The sequence below is a fragment of the Apium graveolens genome, unplaced genomic scaffold, assembly GCF_009905375.1.
Source record: "Apium graveolens cultivar Ventura unplaced genomic scaffold, ASM990537v1 ctg1694, whole genome shotgun sequence".
Lineage (NCBI taxonomy): Eukaryota > Viridiplantae > Streptophyta > Magnoliopsida > Apiales > Apiaceae > Apium > Apium graveolens.
This window is the reverse complement of record NW_027417358.1, coordinates 22,802-40,884: the sequence shown is the minus strand read 5'-3', so window position 1 is coordinate 40,884 and position 18,083 is coordinate 22,802. Positions and strand designations below refer to the sequence as shown.

The 18,083-nt window shown below is 31.9% G+C and overlaps 1 protein-coding gene across 1 annotated transcript; it reads right to left on the bottom strand.

The window, feature by feature from the left end:
• Positions 1 to 3,691: 3,691 nt before the first annotated feature.
• LOC141700049 (uncharacterized) lies at positions 3,692 to 5,442 on the bottom strand. Its single transcript, XM_074503822.1, has 5 exons — positions 5,080 to 5,442; positions 4,783 to 4,897; positions 4,564 to 4,656; positions 4,236 to 4,436; positions 3,692 to 4,097 (listed from the first exon to the last, which is right to left on the bottom strand). Exons 1-5 carry the CDS (start codon positions 5,391 to 5,393, stop codon positions 3,894 to 3,896), a joined length of 927 nt encoding a protein of 308 aa, XP_074359923.1. The 5' UTR covers positions 5,394 to 5,442; the 3' UTR covers positions 3,692 to 3,893.
• Between the last annotated feature and the right edge of the window lie 12,641 nt (positions 5,443 to 18,083).

Sequence of the window (18,083 nt, the reverse complement as noted above, 5' to 3'; positions counted from 1 at the left end):
GTTCCTCGGCCATAGAATTCTGCCATAAAGGATCATGAAAAACCTCTCTATATGATGCAGGCTCAGACAAATGGTGAACAGAAGTAATGAATAAAGCAAAAGATGGGGCATAAGATGAATAAGCAAAATCAGACAGTTGCGTGGACTTACATATGCGAGGAGACTGGCGAACTGGCGGAGGAATCGAACTTTCGATAGAAGATTGAGTGGGAGGAGAATCTAAAATCTCTTATGACAATTGACTGGTTGTAGAAGCAGGTGGAGATGTCGAAATATGAGATGTAGATGTAGAAGTCGGTGGAGATGTGGGAGTTTGAGATGTAGATGCCTCCGGAACTGAAGTATTCAAATTTGTGGTTAAATCATCCTCAATATCTATGTCAAAAGGATCAATACGAATAAGCTCTTTATGTGTCATATGATGCGAACTAGAATGAACAGAGAAAAATGGAATATGCTCCGAAAAGTAAATATGCCGAGAAACATACAGTTTTTTACTGACCGGGTAAAAACAACGATATCCTTTCTAGTTAACACTGTATCCCAAAAACACACATAAAGTAGACTTAGCAGACAATTTACTACGCTCAACCTGAGGTTTAAGAACAAAGCAGGTACAACCAAAAACACGAAATGAAGCATAATCAGGCACTTCATCATATAACTTCTCAAAAGGTGACAAACCAGCATTTTGAGCAGTTGGAATTCAGTTAATCACATAAATAGCAGTAAGAAGTGCTTCACCCAAAAATACACTTGGAACATCAGCCGACAACAAAAATGAGCGAGTTGTTTTAACGAGATGACGATGTTTTTTCAGCAACACCGTCTGGTTGAGAAGTGTCAATACATGAGGTTTGACGTATAGTCCCATCAAAAGCAAGCAAGCGACAAAAAGCGTAAGAGCTGTATTCACCTTCCAAATCACAACGAAAACAAACAATACAAAAGACGACCAATGAGGAGACATGTGATGAGATGTACCTAAATCCAGAATTCATAGAGAATAAAATAAACTTGAAGTACCCGTTGACAAAAGACTTGTTGATGATGATGAGACATACATGTCGAGATATTGCTGAAACTAAACTCAAACCAAATCAGAAATAATGTCGAATCCAAATTCAACACCAAATTTAAAATGTATCCAAATTCAATCAAGAAACCAAACCCGAAATCAAATCAAAACTCATATAACCAATTCCAATTCAAAATCAAATCCAAAAGTAGATCGAAAACCAATTTCAATTCTGATTGCAAATTCAAAACTAATATCAAATCTAAAGCAGATAAATCAATTACTACAATTGTAACATCCCAATAATCGAGTACTACAAAATCCAATCAATCAAACAACCCAATTTATGAGATCAACAACGATGAAAAGAATGAACTAAAAGTAAACAGTATGCTGTTTACTGTTTATGGAGATTTTTGGAACCATCAAAAAATCGAGTTATGGAGATCCAAATACGATCTCCACCGCTCAAAATTTAGATACTGATGCAAAATGGCGTGGTTAAAATTTTAGGATGATCCAACGGTTGAAACTCCGGAAATCGTAAAAACAAGTTGGCTGATCTGGGTAGAATTTTTTTTGCAAATTTTCAAGAAACTTTTGTTGTTGTAACGCAACTCTATAACTTCCACGATCACTCGAAACCTAACTCTTGATACCATGTTAACTTTAGATATATAGTACAAATGTAAAATATTATAACAATCAACACATAATTTATAATACATGTCCGAAACTATATAGAAAATCAATATAAGCTAAATACCGAAAATACCCTAATATATATATAATATAAAAATAAAAATAAATATATATCCTAACAAAGAGGACCAGAAACATCCTCCATCTTAGCTCTATAAAATGAAAAATTAATTTTATTGTAAAATTTTAATTTTTTATAGTAATTTAGATCTATACCCTTAAATCGTAATCAAAATCATGGTTTATCATAAAATATATTGTGGTTTATTTCTTTAGCAACTAATACTTCCTCCGTCCCGGCCAATTGTTTATATTTGGTTTGGGCACGGAGTTTAAGAAATATGTATAAAGTAGTGAAAAAGAGAAAGAAAAGTGAGTGAAGCCGTGGGACCCATTGATTTTTAATGTATAAAAAGGAGATAGTGGAGTAAAAGTAGTGTGTAGTGTGAAAAATAAAAAAAAGTGAGAAAGTAGTGGGACCCATTTACTATTTTTGGTAAGTTTTGAAATGTAAAGAATTTGATCAGACATCCCAAAATGGAAAGTGTAAAGAAATGGTTGGGACAGAGGGAGTAGTAATTAACAAAAAAAAATTGTCACTTTTGTAAGTCATTTTTTAATATTAAATCTAGGCGTAAAGTATTAATTATAATTAAATTAATTTTATATTTTGTACCTTTGTGAAAATAATTTTATCTAAGACAACTGTTAAATATATAAATATATAAAGATAACATTGAAAACATTTTTTCCAACTTTTTATAACAACAAAATATACGACATTGTTTTAATATGTTGACTTCAGCTTATTCGGTCTGTTTTTAGGGAAAGCAATTCAAAACAAATAGTATACAGTTTCTTTGTAATAAAATGAAACACAAACCAAACCTATGAAAACTGAAATTGTAGGGTTGCATGATGGGGTTAGGAAAAAATTGCACACTTATGTGTCTAATAATGATGTTAAAAATATATAGAACAGTAGAAGTATATGATATATGTCATATAATTATTAGTAGTGGAGTATAAATCATACATATTTATATAAATAGTTTATCTTTTTTAATATTTAATTTAATATAATATAATATTTTACGATTTCATTATATTAGAAGACAGTTTAGATAGATGACCAAAACAATATGTGTGTATATCATGCATTATTTTATATATATGTATGCATGCATGCATGTATGCATGTATCTATTAATTTATATATATATATATTTATATTTATTGTATGTATACATGCATTTATGTATTAATGAATGTATGCACATATTAAATATAAAATAATTAACCATTTTTAATAAATGAATGATAAGGTGAAATAAATATTATAGAGATATTAATTTAGGATATAATTGTTATATTATATATATAATATATAGATTGCACTCCTGTCATACTAGAATTGCAATGCTAGTATGTACTTTAGTTTTTTTTTAAGTTTTATACTTTTTAACGTATTTAAAATTTTGAAAAAAATAAAAAAACTGGAAAATAAACAACAACATTCAAAGAAGAATACTAAATACTAAAGGGCTGGTTAACATATTTTAGTTAACTAAACTTATAATTTTAATAAAGAATTATCATGCATATAAATATTAATAAAATATTATAAATTGAAAATACAGCATCTATATAAGATTACATCAAAATCTTAACACACCTATTCTAATCAAATAATTATATGTTCATACTATTCTCTATAAAGTATGTTCTTATTGTAAATATTATAATTTTTTTATCTAATTTTGATAATACCTACATAAGGAATTTTTAAAATTTAGTTTCTAGATTATTTCTAAAATGCCTATATTTTGTCGGCTATTTTTTTAATACTAATTTTGTGATTACAGGGGAATTTGGGGACACCCCTGCCTCCTTACAAGCATAAATATGAGGTTCAAGTGTCATTTTACGCACTCGCCTTAGAACACATTATATGATGGCATCGACTAAAACTGGAAAATTTAATTACACAGAAATTTATTCATATAGAAAGCAAATTACATTGTTTTACAAATGCCCCATATGATAAACCTTATGAAATTTCAGATTGTAAAATTTATTCATAGTCCCAAGGCCGGCCACTTCACTGGTGACCGTGAACGCAAACCTTGAACTGTAGGATACTTAAGTTTATTCAGAGACAGTGTTTGTATCTTTAGATCCATGGCCACTTCACTGATGTCCATGAAAACCAACGCTCACGTCCTTCAAATTCGGGATTGTTCTTTGAATCTCCAGTAGGAAATGCCACGCAGCATCCACGTTCTTTGGCAGCCTTGAGATTTTCTTCTATATATCCGGGATTTTTGTATCTTGGATGTTCAATGAACTGAATATTTTTTAACATTAACTGAAATGACTGGTAAAATAATTTGTCAGACATTATTTTAGTCAAAAAGAACAAAGAAAGGCAATTTTGTTGTGCAATATGTATGAATTAAAAATTAGGGGCTCAATTTAATTTAGACGGGAGTAACAATTAAATTAAAATACTTACTTGCCAATATGTAAGAATCGCACCAATTTGAGGTTTAAGCCAGAAGAAGAGTGCATAATCAATATTAGATGTGATTTCCAATTTTTTGGCAGTCAAGGAAGCTGTAAAATAATTTCCCAGTTCAGGGTGTTTGACTAATATTGACACTGATAAACTATTCCCGGGGGCTTTTGCTCTCATATGCCAGTCGCCAAGCATGTCCTGTAAAAAGTTTAATATATTATTACCATGGAGTATGAAAAAGCTAACTAAAACTAACTGCATGCAATTGTTTGGAACTTCATTAAGCTAAAAAAATGATATATAAACCCATAAAAAAATTATTTACCATAAAGGGGCTGATGTGGAGTGATTTCGCAACTAAATCTGAATTGGGATTAAAAATAAACCGTACTTGTTCTCCCCATGGACTGTTTGTTACCTGAGACAAGTTTATACAAAAATTAGGGTTTGTAATATGTCCCACATACTGACCAGCAACATCTATTATTACAAGACTAGACATAATTGTTATATTACAAAATCATTAATGGTGTGACTTCCATACCTCAGCAATGCAATGCCCTAATGTATTATCAAGAGATTGTTGACCGTCATAGCAATAATAAAGAGACAAAGGGCTTCGTTGATATCCCACACTTGGAGGCATTGTTAGAAGATGCCTACAGAACAAGCAAGATATTTCATTATTAGCTGTATTCAACTGGAATCGACAATTGAAAAGGATCATGCACATACACATCCATATATAGTTAATTATTTTTCGTTTTATCAAAGCTAATAGCTAATAATAGCCTTAAAATTAATACGAGTTACAATAAAGGCCGGAGAGTTATGTAATTACACTGGTCCGTTGGTTCCGGCAATAGACCGAGCTTCTTGGGCAGATAAATGGTTGGGTGGGATGTAAGATGAGCAATCTAAGTCAATAAGAGCGAACCGTACTGGTGTTTTAAAAGAATGGGTGACGGGATGTCGCCGTTCATGAATAACAGTGCCTTCATAAAGAGAAATAGCATCGTCTACACGAGAGGAGAAAAAGGTATAGAACTGGCTTAGGGTATAGCGGATCAGAAGCACAATAGAGAGAATGAAAGAGGTGATACTGGTGTAAATGAAGTAGCAGAACACAACCAGTGGGAGAAAGGCGCCATCCATGTTTTAGGTTTGCTGGGGCTGCGTATTCACATGGATATATCTTTTGGACAATATTGGTTCATATATATAGACATAGAGTAGTGAATTACAGTGCATGCATGTAACCTACTACTCTTTTTTTATTTATTTTAGAAATACATACGCACATGTGCTGTGTTGACTGTTGTTGAGTATGTTGAATCAAGTTTGAATTTTATAGTCGGCTATTTAGTAATTATTGATTAAAGTCCAGAGGTGACTCCTAAGGCTCCAGCCTCCAGGGGCAGCTCTGCATATATAGTTCTAACATATTTCTTAAAAAGTAATATTAAAATATCAAATTCTAGTTATTTAAAATATTTTATTGCAAGTGAATTTCAATAACAACTCCTTGTATTTACAGCCTGTGTATTATAACTATAAAATCCAAAAGCTAACAAAATGGTTGAAGTATAGAAAGAAAACAAGATAAATCTACATTATACTAAAATAAAATACACTCTTATTCCCTTCTCATTTAATTTATTTTCAAACTCGCTCTTTCATTTATTATTGCTCCACTAATTCTCTCTCTTATCCATTTATCATTTCTCTCTTACCTATTTCTCATTTGCTTTCTTCCTCATTTTTATATTATTAAATTAATAATTTTTAATATTTTTATTTTTTCACTAATTTTATCTTATTCAAAATTAATTTTATTTACACTAATATTCATTATTATATTTTAACATTTAATAAAAAGTTGATAATCAATATTTGTAATTTGGGTAATATTATTTTTTAAATTTATGTGTTTATAATTTTATTCTACTCTCATTATTATGTATTAAAAATATTATATTAATATATATATAATTTAAATTAAATTATTTCAAAATAATTTTTAAAAAGATTATTATTATATAACGGGCATTGGCCCGAGAACTAATCTAGTAATTTATAAAAATAAGAAAAGTATCACTTTTTGATTCATTAGAGTATCTGAAAAAAGGTGTCAAAATATCATGTGGCACGATGTGGCATGACACTTTTGTTAGTTACTTATTGGAGACTAATGATGACTTAGGAGTGCCAACCAAAATAGCCAACTTTTGGCACCATTTGACATCTTCTCCAAATGAAAACAAGGCAATATATTATACTGAATACATTTACTTCCCTATCTATTTTTAAATATACTTGTTTTACAATTTAAAGTGCTAATTCTTGGAGTGAATTTTGAAAAAAAATATGTGAAAATTATAATTAAAAAAAGAGACAATAATATATCAATATTATTGATAAGTTGACAATTTTGACAAAGTTGATTTAGCTCCCCCATTATATACGCTTTTATAAGCCAGTTAGAGGACGTTTTTAACTTTATAAATGATCACGAATTATATTGTTGAAGCACTAACTTCAATCGCAGTACTCCTTGTATTTACAGCCTTTTGTATATTCTAACCACAAATTTCCAAATGTTAACCAAGGGCTTGAAGTGGAGGGAAAAAAAGAGATGAATAATCCTTTATTAAATTAAAATAAAATAGTAATCTTTTCTGATTTATTATAAGTAACTTATGAGAGGTATTTCCTAATTCTCTAAAGAATCACTAATATATTGTTAGAAGCTAATTTTCACATAAATTTTAATATTAGAATGTCATGTAAGTAATTTATTGGAGTTGTTTTTTGAAGCAAAGAGATCACAAATATAAGAAAAAATATACAAGAGAGAACATAAAAAAAAAGTTAAAATGGTACCAAGGAAGTAGCAGAGTATATATAGTGGGCGGAACATGAGAGCATTGGATTGACACCCTAGAAGAGATACCAATTTTGTCACGTAGTAAAAAATTTATATTTAATTATCTCTTTCTTTCACATTAATTTTGACATTCTTTTTTCACAAAATACTTTAATGGTTGACATCAATAGATGACAACTTCACTTAAATAATAAAAAAATATATAAATATAAATAAATTATAAATATAATAAATTATTCATTATTGGAATCACAAATGAAATTGTCATAATATTTTGAATGGATGTCCTAGATATTTCTAGACATTATTAAACTTTAATGTCCTTATCTCTTAATCTTTCATATTCTTGTAAGTATAAACTTTTGATCTTTCAAATACCTTCTAATCTACCTATAAATAGGTGCCTAATTTGAGTTTATCTATATAATATATCATAAAGATAATAATATACTCTAGCTTAGCACGATCAAGTTTCTGTGCCTTTTCCTATTCTTGAAGTGTGCAAGTTTCCGAATATTAAAAGTTTCATATTTTTTCACTGGTAAGTAGTATTTTAAATTTAAAGTTAATAATTATTTTTTTACTTGCGTACCTTTTTCCAGTACTGTGTGAGTTTGCACGATGGAGCCAAAAATCTGCATTCCATTTGATAGGATTCCAGCAAGGAGTCCTTGTAACTATTTATTTTTTGCACTTCTTCCTTTCACATGCCAATATTATTTTACTTTATTTTTAGTGATGAGTTTACTATTTTCAGAGGTTATATAGATATGATAAATGAGCTAAAGTTAAGTGTTTATTTTATGTGACAAAATTTCTTATAAACTGCTCATATGTGTCGTCATAATATTAATCATTTGTGTTCCCTGGACATGCCTGAACTTTATATTATATTCTTACGTGAATAATATGTGAATTGCATTATATGGGATCTTATTATTATTATTATTATTATTATTATTATTATTATTATTATTATTATTTTATAAGTTTACTCATAATATTAACATGATTTTATAGCTTCAAATATGTCAAATTTCACGAAACTAGATTTTTAGGCTCTTGATATAAGTGGAAAGAATTATTTATCTTAGATTTTAGATATCGAAATCCATCTAGCTGCACAAGGCCTTGGAGATACCATAAAAGATGAAAACTCAAGAATCTGAATCAAACCGCGCAAATGCTATGATTTTTCTTCGCCACCATCTCCACGAAGGACTTAAAAGTGAATATCTTATAGTGAAAAATCCAATTGAATTGTGAAAAAATTTAAAAGATAGATATGATCATCAAAAGACTGTGATTCTTCCAAAAGCTCGATATGATTGGATGCATTTGAAGTTTCAAGATTTTAAAACCTTCAATGAATATAACTCTGCACTTTTTAAAATAAGTTCTCAACTACAATTATGCGGAGAAAATATCACTGACGCAGACATGTTAGAAAAAACTTACTCAACTTTTCATGCCTCGAATATACTCCTCCATCAACAGTATCACGAAAATGGTTTTACAAAATATTCTGAATTGATTTCATGCCTCCTTGTTGTTGAACAAAATAATAAGTTTTTGATGAAGAATCATGAATCTCGTCCAAATGGATCTAGCCCTTTCCTTGAAGTAAATGCGACAACATATAAATATGGGTGTGGTTGTATAAGTAGCTGTGGACGTGGTCGTGGACGTGAAATGGGCGGTCAAGCACTTCAAATCCAAAATTATCCTTCTTTCAAGCATGATAAATCTAATCCCAACCAGAAGTTGGAGAAAAATATTGATAAAAGAAAAAAGGATTGTTGAAAGTGAATGATATAGATGTGGAATGAAAGGACATTGGTCACGTACTTGCCGTACGTTAAAACACCTAGCTGATCATTATCAAGCATCCCTGAAAGACAAAGGCAAGAATATTGAAATAAATTTAGTTTTCGAATATAAAGAATATGAAAACAATCTCCTAAAAATGACTTATTTGGATACTGCTAATTTTTACGAGACTCTCGATGTGATCACTACTCTTGATGATAAACACAATGCTTGATGTACTTATTTGCTTTATTTTACATTCGCATGCATATGATTGTATCTCTTTATGATTATCCTTACTAATTATATATTTATCTATTATTGAAGAAATATAGATATTTTACATTGTCACATTGGGCATATAACAAAAGAGGAAGATATTTGTCTTGTAGATCGCGCAACGACCCACACTATACTTAAAAATGAAAAATATTTCACCTCTTTAAATAAATATGAAAGCAATGTATGCACAATTTCCGAGAGTATAAAATTGATAGAAGGCTCTGGAAGAGCTAATATATTACGACCCAAAGGAACAAAATTTATTATAAATGATGCATTGTTCTCCCCAAAGTCACAAAGAAATTAAGTTTTAAAGATATTCGTAGAAATGGATATTATGTTGAAACGGTAAATAAAGGGGATAAAGAATTTCTTTATATTACAAGTATCACTTCGGGTAGAAAATGTGTTATAGAAAACTTGACAGACTTTTCTTCCGGATTATACTACACCAATATTCAAAATATTGAGGTAAATGCCATAGTAAACCATAAGTTTACTGACAAAAATAATTTTGTTATATGGCATGATCGGCTATGGCATAATTATTGAGAATTCACACGGGAATTGAATGAAAAATCAGAAGATTTTTCAATTTAATGAATTCTCTTGTACTGCTTGTTCTCAAGGAAAATTAATTATCAGACCCTCTTTAGCAAAACCTGGAACAAAATCTCCTCAATTTTTAAAAAGAATAAAGGGTGATATATGTGGGCCCATTCACCCATCATGTGGACCATTTAAATATTTTATGTTATTGATCAATGCATCAACAAGTGGTATGCTTATTATCATCTCATAACCTGGCATTTTTGAAACTACTTGCACAAATAATCATATTAAAGGCACAATTTTCAGTTTACAATATTGGAACAATTCGACTAGATAATGCCGGAGAATTCACGTCAAAAGATTTTAATGAGTTTTGTGAATCAATTGAAATACGTGTTGAACATCTTGTAACTCATGATCATACATAAAATGGTCTTGCAGAATCATTTATTAAAAGACTCCAATTGATTTATAGACCATTAGTTATGAAAACAAATCTCCCTATTATGGTTTGGGGACATGCCATTTTACATGCAGCAGCACTTGTATGCATCAGATCTACAAGCTATCATAAGTTTTTTCTCTTCCAATTGGCCTCCGGACGAGAGCCTAATATTTCCCATCTTAGAACTGTTGGGTGTGCGGTATACGTCCCAATTTCCCCACCACAATGCACAAAGATAGGTCCTCAAAGAAAGTTGAGAATATATGTTGGTTATGAATCTCCCTCAATAATAAAATATCTTAAAACGATGACAGGTGATTTATTTACTGCAAGGTTTGCTAACTATCATTTTGATGAAACTGTTTTTTCAAAATTAGGGGGAGAGATTAAAATTTTCCCAAAATTAGGGGAAGAAAATAAGCAGCTCGAGAAAGAAATTACATTGAATTCCTCAACATTGAACACTTTTAATCCTCGTACAAAGCAATATGAGCTAAAAGTTTAGAGACAAATCTTTTCATAAGGCATTGCAAATCAATTGTCTGATGCATTCACTGTTAACAATAAAGTGACTAAGTCACAAATACCAGCTGCAAATGCTCCTGCAAATATTGAAGTCCTTGAAGGACAAATCTACAAAGCAAATGAGTCAAGACCTCCAATGAAGCGAGGTAGACCAATCGGTTCGAAAGATAAAAATCCTCAAAAAAGGAGCAAAATATGATGACGCCCAAATATATGAAATAAAATCTCAAGAAGAGACCTGTGACATGAATAAATAAACCCCCGAAGATGATCAGGTACCTAAAAACTTTAAAATAGAAGATATCTCAAAAAATTATGTTGTCACGGGAAGGAAATGGAACAAAAATAATATCATCGTCGATGAAAATTTTGCATATAACATAGCACTTGATATAATGATGGAAGACGAGGATCTTGAACTAAAATCTATCGAAGAATGTCGATGTAGGACAGATTGGCCAAAATGGAAAGAAGCAATTGAAAAAGAATTAAGCTCACTTAACAAGCATGAAGTTTTTGGACCTGTAGTCCGAACCCCTGAAAGGACTAAACCCGTTGGTTATAAATGGGTATTCGTGCGAAAATAAACGATAAAAATGAAATTGTTAGATATAAATCACATTTAGTTGTTCAAGGATTTTCACAAAGACCAGACATAGATTATGAAGAAAAATATTCCCCTGTAATGGATGCTATAAATTTTCGTTATCTTATTAGCCTGACAGTTATTGAAAAATTACAAATGCGATTAATGGATGTTGTGACAGCATACTTGTATGGTTCCCTTGAGAATGATATTTATATGAGGATTCCTGAAGGATTTTGAATGCCTAAAGCATCTAAATCATACTCTCACGATCTTTACTCTATTAAGTTGCAAAGATCCATATATGGATTAATATAATATAGTCGAATGTGGTATACGAGCTTAAGCGGATATTTGAAATTTTTCATTCACACAAGGCACAACCATTAAGTATATTCACTTACGGCTTTAATATCACACAAAATCCACAGATAATATTACACAAAATGCCGGTCGTAACAGCTTGTCATGAGCCAGAGAGATATTATGGATTTCTCTTGACTCAAGATGATGATGTAATGCTCATAGAAAATGATGAGCCTCTTACCTACCAAGATGCTATGAACAGTCCAGACTCCGAGAGATGGCTAGAGGCCATGAAATCTGAAATGAAATCCGTGTATCAAAATAAAGTATGAACTTTAGTTGATCCACCTGAAGGGGTAAAACCTATAGGGTGCAAGTGGGTTTTCAAGAAGAAAACTGACATGGATGGTAAAGTACAGACCTATAAAGCGTGACTGGTGGCAAAAGGTTTCAAACAAGTTCATGGTATAGACTATGATGAGACCTTTTCACCAGTTGCTATGGTCAAGTCCATCAGGATTTTACTAGCAATAGTTGCTTACTACGACTATGAGATTTGGCAAATGAATGTCCAAACTGCTTTCTTAAATGGGAGCCTTGAAGAGGATGTATACATGATACAACCTGAGGGTTTTGTCGATCCCAAATTTGCTAAGATGGTCTGTAAGTTGCTTCGATCTATTTATGGATTGAAGCAAGCCTCAAGGAGATGAAATCATCGTTTTGATGAAACAGTCAAAGAATTTGGCTTTATTCAAAATGAAGATGAACCATGTGTTTATAAGAAGGTTAGTGGGAGCCACGTGGCATTTCTAGTACTATATGTAGATGACATATTACTAATAGGGAATGACATACCTTCTCTACAGGCTGTTATGACTTGGTTGGAAAATATTTTCTCAATGAAGGACTTAGGTGATGCTACCTATATATTAGGGATCAAGATCTATAGAGATAGATCAAGGAAATTAATCGACCTAAGCCAGAGTACATACATTGACAAAGTATTGCATCGTTTCGGGATGCAAGAGGCAAAAAGAGGATATGTCCCAATGTCTCATGGGATATTGATCTTAAAAGACAACTGCCCTAAATCATTAGATGATAAGGGCTGTATGAGCAAAGTTCCATATGCTTCGGCAATTGGATCTATAATGTATGCGATGATATGTACTCGACCTGATGTTTCGTATGCCTTGAGCATGCCGAGTAGATTACCAGTCTAATCCTGGCGAGGGTCACTGGACATCAGTCAAGAATATTCTTAAGTACTTGAAAAGGACTAAAGATTCATTCTTGGTGTATGGAAGAGATATACATATATGTAAAGTGCATACTGATTATAATGTTGCAGACCCACTGACTAGGGCTTTGTCGCAATAAAAGCACGAAGGTCATACTAGTTCTATGGGTATTAGATATCTGGGTGATTGGCTCTAATGCAAGTGGGAGATTGTTAGTGTTTGTGCCCTAGAGACAACACTATTATGTTTATATTATGAAACATTTGGATTATTAATTCTGATTATATGTATTATTCGTTAGTAATTTATTATATCTTTATTTTCTGCGATAAGATGTTAGATTATTAAATGTCCTTGGAATATGATATGTAATTTTATATCTCTAATTACGTGACTTAGAAATGAGATTATGAGAATAGTATCGATATTCCTAAAGATCCCTAGTCGAGTATTATTATTAAGGGACAATAATAATGCATTAAGACTAGTGTGAATGTTGACTGATGATCACATCTCATTGAACATAGGTATAGTGATACTAAAGTCAAAACACAGGCACATGTATTATATACATGGTATTGGAAGACCTAATGTGAGATTCTACATGTCTGTTGTGTCATAAGTAATTCTCACAGTGATAATGATGTATTGGTCCTTAGACTTGAAATCATTATATTTCTATATGAGAATTAATATATTTTGGTTGCATTAAAAGTTACCTTTGACCGGGTGATGATAAAAGTGTATATTGGGTATATTATGAATCATATGAGAAATATGAATGATCTAGAAATGATTTAACCCTCCTATTTTAGGAGTGCTATTATTGGCCTCTTGTTTGAGTTAGACTATGAAATGCATGGCCATGCTCAAATGTTGATTTGATGTTATGGTCTACTCATCGATCAAGGAAACCCGGATTAAATTATGATGAGGATGACACATAACATGCCTCGAGTTTAATCTATAATATATGGTTAAAAGGATTATAGTACATTGTACATTATACACAAAAGGTTTAATCGATCACCGATTTAATTATTATTAGTTGGGTAACAATGATGTATTACTAGATGCCGCTCATTGTTTATGATTTTAAATTAGATTTAAAATTGTTGCCAACGTAATAATAACCTAAAGGGTCGCACAAAGAATGATTGGAGGATTATTTAATTTAAATTCGGATTTAAATTAAATGTAAGTAATTTAAATTATTTGTTATTAATTAAGTGTGACTTAATTAATTAAATATATAGGAAATTCGAATTTAATATTAAATCCGAAATTAAGTTATTGGATGATTAAGTTAGACTTAATAATACAATAATTAGAATTTCGAATTTAATAATAATAATAACTCTAAAATTAAGTTCAGGGTTGGAGGCCCATTAGCTCTTGCCTATATAATATCTTTTTCAAATAGAATTAGGGTTACACGTTTTATTTGATAAAATATAAACTCTAGCAGCTTGAAGAGAGATAGAGAGAGCAAGAAAGGCGGCCTCAAGAACGTGCTACTACAAACCCATCCTCCGGGCGATCATTCGTGTCGATACCTTCAAGGCGTAGATCGTTCCAGCGACGGGCTACGTGGTGATCATTCAAGACCTCCATCTTTCCATTAACGTAAAGCTTCTTAAGGTAAACATACTGAACTATGAATTAAATTTTATTTTTCGCATGGATCTTGCAGAGGGTTTCGATATTTTAAGAAATAAATTTACGTTTTCTTTGCGTTTATGTGCTAAAAACCCTTCATTTTGATCGTCCAAAACATCGCCAGGATGGTTCCTGGGTTTTTACTTTGTAAACTCTGACCAACACTCGGTCTTATATTTTATGCATCACGCTTTATTGTAACGTTAGAATTCAATCGTTATTGATGCACAAAACTCATAATTTTACTAGCATGACAAACATGGCATTTGTACAAAAGACAGTAAAACAATTTTCACAACACAATAGTATATGGCGTCGGATTCGTAAACTTTCCTAGGTGCTTTGAAGTGGAGGGTGTTCTAGGGTCCGTCCGGAAATCTATAATCATGAACAATTATCGTTCCGTTAGATTCCGTTTGCATTTATCGTTACTTGTACATATATACACGATACTTACTATTCATTTGCGAGACTCACTTTGCTCTCATTATTCCAATATTTCCAATTACTTTTCATATTCGCATTATTTTCATAATCCTTTACGTTATTTGAAGTCTTTTATATTTCGTCCCTCGGCTCCGCTCGCGATCCTTAAGGGTTTCTATTCGCGCGATCTCGGCTCCGATATTTTAATAAATTTGTAAAATTCATATTTTCACTTGAAATATTTATGGTAGTTAATAAACTCTATTTCTTACTCTTTGTAAAAATTTCATGATTTTTTAATATACTTAAGTCGATCATTTCTATTTCCAAAATTTGTAATTCATAGCAGTTTTTATCGCGTAAATCATTTTCACTAAAACGGACTTAACTTTTGAACTGTAAATTAAAATTAAGCGATTCAAGTGCCTAAATTGTCCTTAGAGAAAGATATATCATTTTTAAGTCTTAATTTTCAATATATCACAGTTTACATATTCTATACTTTTGCAGAAAACTTATGGTTACGTTTTGCTCATTTTATCGATGTTACGCTCGCGACTCGGGTTTCGTTTTCGCTCTAAATCATTAATCAACAACCAACAATCACCATACCATCATCTTAAAACTTACTCCTCTCAAGAACATCATGTTCTTGAGGCCACAACATCAAACTTAGCAACTAACTAACTAAACATCAAGAAAATAACAAATCAACCATCAAAACTAGGTTTACAACTTAGATCCATAATCTTCTTGAAACTTAAACCTTAAACAAAGTTTAGGTAAACATTTATACTTTTCTTGAAAGCTTGTAATGTGTTCTTCTTGATGGATGAATCTTGGGGAGGACTGGGTATGCTTGAAGATCCTAAATCATGCCATGAAAATCAAGAAATCAAGAAGTGTTACTATTTGGCACTATTCATCATCACTTTCATGGAATTATTTACCCAACCAACCATTAATGAAATGCTCTAAAAAGTTTATCTAACCTTATTTTTATTTGTAGGAAGATTAGGAATTAATTGGGAGATTTTTCCATGGCTTGAAGTTGAGTTTTGGAATTTGATTTCTTCTTTTCTTGTTAATAGTCGAATGGAGGTTTGAAGAGAGAGAATGGAGAGAATTTGTGTGCTTGACTTGGTTGATTCTTGAAATTGTGATGAAATCTTTAGTATATATTCCTAGAATTTTCAAATCTCATCAAATCTAGCTAGCTTGTTAATTTTTCAAACCTATGTTGCTAGCTTCGGCACTTGCATCACTATTCATGTTACTATTTGCTAGCTAGGTTACTATGCACTCTAGCTTGATTATTATTTGGTTGATAATCTCTGGTACTTCCTTACTAGTTAGTTTGCATGGTTTTCATGGCTTGATATATTTTATTTATTCGCTTACATATTCACTTGGTCGCTTATTCGTTTTCATAATAAATCTTCGTTAGCGGTTCGCGGGGTAAATCCTTTCTTATACGTCCTTTATACTTTAAAGCCTTGTACTTGGGTTTTAATTTATAGGATTTTAGATTCGTAATTGTATTATGATTCTCGTATTCCTCGATGGTTCTTAGATACGGTTATTTTACAAAGTTTATTTTCATCGAAAAATAATGGCGTACTCATTTGGTACGTATAATCAGATTTATCGATTCAGAAACTAAATTTCCCATGCATAATATAGTGTGGTCTAAAATGTTTTCCCTAATTGTCAGGGTTAATATTGATCAAACATTTTACAAAGTCTCAAAAATTTTATTACAGTCTTCCCCTCTAAAAAGGATCCCGTCCCGGAATCAAAAAGAAAATAAGTGGGGATATCTTTCCTTCATCACGTCCTCTAGTGCCCAAGTTGATTCTTTAACATTCTGGTTTCTCTACAAGATTCTGACCATCTTGACAGTCCTGTTCCTTAGTACTTGTTCCTTTTGGTCCATTACTCTCACTGGTTGTTTGGCGTAAGTCACGTTTGGTTGTAAGTCTACTTGTTCGTACTCTATCACATGTCGCACATCGACATGCTACTTCCTTAGCATTGACACATGGAACACATTATGCATTTGTTGCAGATTAGGAGGCAAGGCGAGCTCTTAAGCTAGAGGTCCTATCCTCCTCAAGGTCTCAAAGGGTCCTATAAATCTGGGGCTCAGTTTCCCTTTCTTCCCAAATCTCATCACTCATTTCCATGAAGATATTTTCAATAACACCGAATCTTCCACTTCATACTGTCTATCTTTCCTGGTCTGGTCGGCGTACTTCTTCTACTTATCTTGAGCCGTTACCAGCCTTTTTCTGATGAGTTCTACTGTCTCTCGGGTCTGCTGGACCAACTGAGGTCCTAGAATCTTATGTTCTCCAACTTCATCCCAACGTAAGGGAGATCGACATCTTCTTTCATAAAGAGCTTCATACAGGGGCATTCTTATGCTAGCATGATAGCTATTATTGTAGGCAAACTCGATCAGGGGTAAGTGATCATTCCAAATTCCATTAAAGTCAATGGCACATACCCCCGCATATCTTCTAGGATCTGGATACTCCTTTCGCTTTGCCCATATGTTTGAGGGTGGTAAGCGGTACTCATATACAGTCTAGTGCCTACACATTCTTGGAAACTTCTCCAAAATCAAGAATTAAACCTTGGGTCCCTATCTTACACTTTGGAAACGAGAACCTCGTACCTTACTACGATCTGTCTCAGGAAGTGCGCGGACTTGGTCAGTCTACACTACAAGAAACAGAGCAAAAGACATCACCCTTTTAACATCGGTCTGAAAAGCCACCGATATTAACACAATTTTTAACATCACTTTCTTTTTAAATGATCTTAAAGGGTTTATAGACATCGGTTTAAAATATAATAGTTGTCTAATCTTTATTTTTAAAAAACAAAAAAATTGACTATATCGGTTGAAAATATGAACGTTATCTAATCTAATTTTTTAAAAAGTAAAAAATGGCTCAGTAAATACATTGATACTTCCCCGTTAATTATTACAACAAAAGTTTCCCCATTCCCTAAATTCTAATTTCCACACCCAACCTCAATTATATCCCCCTTCTCCCTTACCCCGTTCTCTTTCTCTCTCACTTCAATCAGCCACACCCTCTCTCTCTCTCACACA

Bases quoted from the DNA above. Each gene is read 5' to 3' on its own strand.
- LOC141700049 (XM_074503822.1), bottom strand. From the start codon at position 5,393: ATGGATGGCGCCTTTCTCCCACTGGTTGTGTTCTGCTACTTCATTTAC. The intron at 4,437-4,563 runs GTAAATAATTTT...AACTTTTTACAG, and splicing joins TCCACATCAGCCCCTTTATG to GACATGCTTGGCGACTGGCA. The intron at 4,098-4,235 runs GTAAGTATTTTA...TTATTTTACCAG, and splicing joins CGATTCTTACATATTGGCAA to TCATTTCAGTTAATGTTAAA.